General features: G+C 42.3%; 1 protein-coding gene across 1 annotated transcript; it reads right to left on the bottom strand.

Annotated features, from left to right (window-relative positions):
• Positions 1-216: 216 nt before the first annotated feature.
• Positions 217-1,836, bottom strand: LOC116567757 (proline-rich protein 9-like). Its single transcript, XM_032303047.1, has 2 exons — positions 1,773-1,836; positions 217-1,323 (listed from the first exon to the last, which is right to left on the bottom strand). Exon 2 carries the CDS (start codon positions 1,301-1,303, stop codon positions 977-979), a length of 327 nt encoding a protein of 108 aa, XP_032158938.1. The 5' UTR covers positions 1,304-1,323; positions 1,773-1,836; the 3' UTR covers positions 217-976.
• Positions 1,837-3,907: the final 2,071 nt, after the last annotated feature.

Genomic DNA, 3,907 nt, shown 5'->3' with positions numbered 1-3,907 from the left:
CATGATGCATTGTGGGTGGGGATGGAACAATCCATGTGATCTTCCAGGAGGCCTCTGTCAACATTGCTGTTCTATGCACCTGTGAGGTCTGTTTTTCATTCCTACTCCAGATTGTCCAAAAAAAAAAAAAAAAAGGAAACATAATCATCACAGGGATGAACTGTGGTTGGGAAGTGGGGAGAAAAGAGCACACATCCAGTCAGACATCAGCCTTGGAATCAGCTTTATTCTGTATTTGACCTTCACCAGGGTGAAGAAAGCAATGAAGCTGGAGAGCAGACCAGCCTTCACCACACAGACACAAATCACATCTCTAAAGAATGTATATGAAATTAGAGGGCCCAAAGCAGAACAGCCATCAAACACAAAGATCAAACAGGACCCCAAGCATCCCATCTCATCTTTCCTTATTGGCTGTTTGTATTAAATAATTTATACACTTTTGTTTCATTTTTAAAAGCATAACTAACATTCCAATGTCCAAGAATTTGCTGTTCCTTTTTAGGATATGTAGACAAAGTGACCTGATTTTTAATTTCTGTAACACCACCAACCTCTTCTCAGTATCCATGGTGGTGTGGTGGTGATCAGTGCAAAGTCCATTAAAAGTCAGCTTGTTTTGAGGCTTAAGTGAGAGGCTGAAGCTCTGAATGATGAATGAAAGCATCCTTGGCTGTTACACACCGAGGGCTGGATGATTTCATGTCCCATGGGGAGCTGAACAACTGCACTATTCCTCTAGTTGAAACCTTTGGCTAGACTGCTGAAAACAGTACTTATTCACAGAGGTTGATGAAATACAGAGAGAAATGTCTTCAGAGACAACAGACCCAGTCCTGGAATACTGAAGAAGCCAGGAGGTAAGAGCAGGTGCACACAGAGTTACCCATAGGTGAAGGTTACCATAGCACGGGCTTGGGTTAGGTTTTCATCTGTTGGCCATCTTCTTCTTGACCCCAGATGGCATTATGAGATGCTACTTTTCCTTGCCGGGGGGTAAGCACTTCTCCTGGACTTTCTGTGGACAAACTTCCACACATTTTGTCTGAGAAAACTCCTGGCATGGCTCCACACACTGAGGTGGGCATTGGTCTTGGCTTTGCTGTAGGCAACTCTCTTGGTTTAACTCCTGGCACTGAGGAAGACATACCTCCTGAATTTGTACTGGACAACTCTCCTGGCAGGAGTCCTGGCATGGGGGGAGGCACACTTCCTCAGCCTTTGCCTGGCACTGCTCTTGGGTCTTTTGAAGACATGGAGGAGGCACACATGGCTGCTTACACTGCTGCTCATTAAAGGACATCCTAGGATAGGTAACAGAACCTGCAACAAACACAAGATTCGAAATTAACTAGCAGTACCAGGATGGATACTGATGGTTTGATGGAAGGAAATGGGGAATGAATGATTAAAACCCTAAGAACTTATTTGCTGTTTTTCATCCTTTTCTCTTTTCTATCTCTATTGTAGTTCCCTCTGACACTGATCTCCTAGGTGGGAATATTCTCACATTTCTTGTATAAATACCCAGAGTGCAATCATACCTGACACCCAGTCTACTACACGTTTTTCCATTCTCATCTATTTGGCTAATTTTTTTTTATAATCAGGTACAAGAAACTGAACAGAATACACAGGATTGTGTGAGAGGCCCAAGAAATGGTAAGCCACTTAAAATCTGTGGAAAGTACAGTCTAGCGAAGAAAGAGAATAGCCTCCTGAAGGCAGAGAAGCAAGGGAAAGGGAGAGAGGACACAGATGTCCCCACTTACCTGTCTTCAACAAGACTCAAACAAGGACGTGGATTGCAGGGCCCAGCAAAGTAGGGACTTTTATACAGTGCCTGGTCCTGCCTCCTGAGGTACTGACTTGCTACGTGGGCTGATGTCCTAATTGTGGAGTCGCCATAATGAGCTTCCTCTGAAATTGCCCATGGTTTGAGTCACTGCTTGGGATGCCTGTTAATCAGCCTCCATTTGGGCCGCTGGGTCCTCACCAGACCTCAGCAGGGAGGGGCTCCTTTCAGATCCCTCTCATTAGAGGTAGCAGCAAAAGAATGTTCATAAAACGTTATCTCAGTCTGTTAAACTGGGATTGGCTTCCTTGTCTGGCCAAACCAGTTCAGGATGTGGTGAGAGATAAGATCCACCTGATTCATCTTGTCTTCACCCATGAGAATACTTTATGCTTAAGACCTGGGGTCTGTCTGGGTCAAGGGCATGTATGGCCCATTTTGGACATTTCCACTGGATGTCTCTTCATTGAGCCTGAAAAGTCACACTTCCAGACCCAAGGAAGATGGCTTGTCTTAAGGCCCCAAGCACACAAAGGACATGGAAAGAGTGATTTTTCTACCTAGAAATCTTCAGGGAAATTGGAGTCATTTGTTACTCTTAGGTTGTGAAGTAGGATGAAGGAAAAGGGGAGGTAGAAAGCAGGTAATCTTCATCTTCTCACTTTGATTTATGACATTTCTAAAAGTGGAGTTATAGAGTTTTCACAGTGACCAAGAAAATAGAATGGAACAAAACTGGTTTGCCTCCTTGCCTTCTGGAAAAACTTCTTAAAACTTAGGTCAATAAAAGCCAGGGGGCATGATAGAAAAAGTTTCAAAGCAAACACATTCAGTTTTCTCTGAGACTCTGTGTGGCCTGCCACTTCTGTCTTGTGTGACTTCTCTCTCTCTCTGTGACTTGTGAAACCCTAAGCAAGGCTCCACTCAAGTCTACATTCCATGAGCCTTTGCTGATTACATTAAACCAGAAATCACCTCCTTCTGAACTTCCATAGCATCTAATGTTGATGCTGTTTATATGAAATTTACTATAGTAAATAACTATAGTTATTAGGAATTCCAGTTATCTTATGTACAAGATCTTATTACTACCTTAGGTTATAGGTTCCTAGAAGATAGGGGGCTAGTAAGTGGAAGATCAATGACCATTAATGGAGTGAATATATTAATTAAGGAATAAAGAAGGTGAATGTAGGAGACAATTGGGAGCAGATGAGGATCTCATGTATCAGAGGATGGGAAAACCTTTGTTATAAAAGAAGCCACTTATAGGCAGGGGATAATCCCAATCTTTTGGTACTGGTTGGGACCTGGCTTGGGATCCAGTATGCAATCTATTCTGAAGAATTTTTCATGTGCACTGAAGAATAAAGTGTATCAGCTGCTTTAGGAAGAAATGTTCTGAATATATCTGTGAAGTCCTTCTGGTCCAATGTCATCCAAAGCCCCTTTTCTTAAATGTTAAGGATGATTTATATTTACATAAATTTAATCATATTATAGCTATCATATAAATTGCTTTTATCCTTTAAAAAAATAAAATAAGCCCTTTGGGACACCTGGGTGGCTCAGTTAGTTGAGCATCTGCCTTTGGCTCAGGTCATGATCCCGGGGTCCTGGGATCAAGTCCCACATCAGGCTCCGTGCTCAGCCGGAAGCCTGCTTCTTCTTCTACCTCTGCCTGCCTGTGCTCTCTCTCTATTTCTGACAAATAAATAAATAAAATCTAAAAAAAAAAAAAAGCCCCTACACTATGGAGGGGTGGCCTTGTGCTTGTTTTGCTACAGTTGGTTGAACTTCAGGGACTTTAAAGAAGATGAAGTCACCCTTAACTTGAAGAAGTGTGTCTAGGTCATTTCGTAAGTAAAGTATTTGCTAAAATCAGATGTTCATTTAAAGGTTTATACAGTTTTGGGATGCTTACTCCCCCAGATAGTTTTTAAAAGGTGAGCTGAGGACAGACCAGGTGACATTTTGATCTTTAGGACTGGTGCACAGAGGATTGATGCTCTCTTCCTTTTCCTTCTTCTCTTTTTTCTTCTCTTTCCATTTCTCCTCTCCCTCTTCATCTCCATTTTTTTGTGTGAAACATTGTCTAAGAAACAAGGTGAC

This window comes from Mustela erminea, chromosome 10, assembly GCF_009829155.1.
Source record: "Mustela erminea isolate mMusErm1 chromosome 10, mMusErm1.Pri, whole genome shotgun sequence".
Taxonomy (NCBI): Eukaryota; Metazoa; Chordata; class Mammalia; order Carnivora; family Mustelidae; genus Mustela; species Mustela erminea.
Note: the sequence above shows the minus strand (reverse complement) of the source record. Positions and strands in the feature narration are given on the sequence as shown.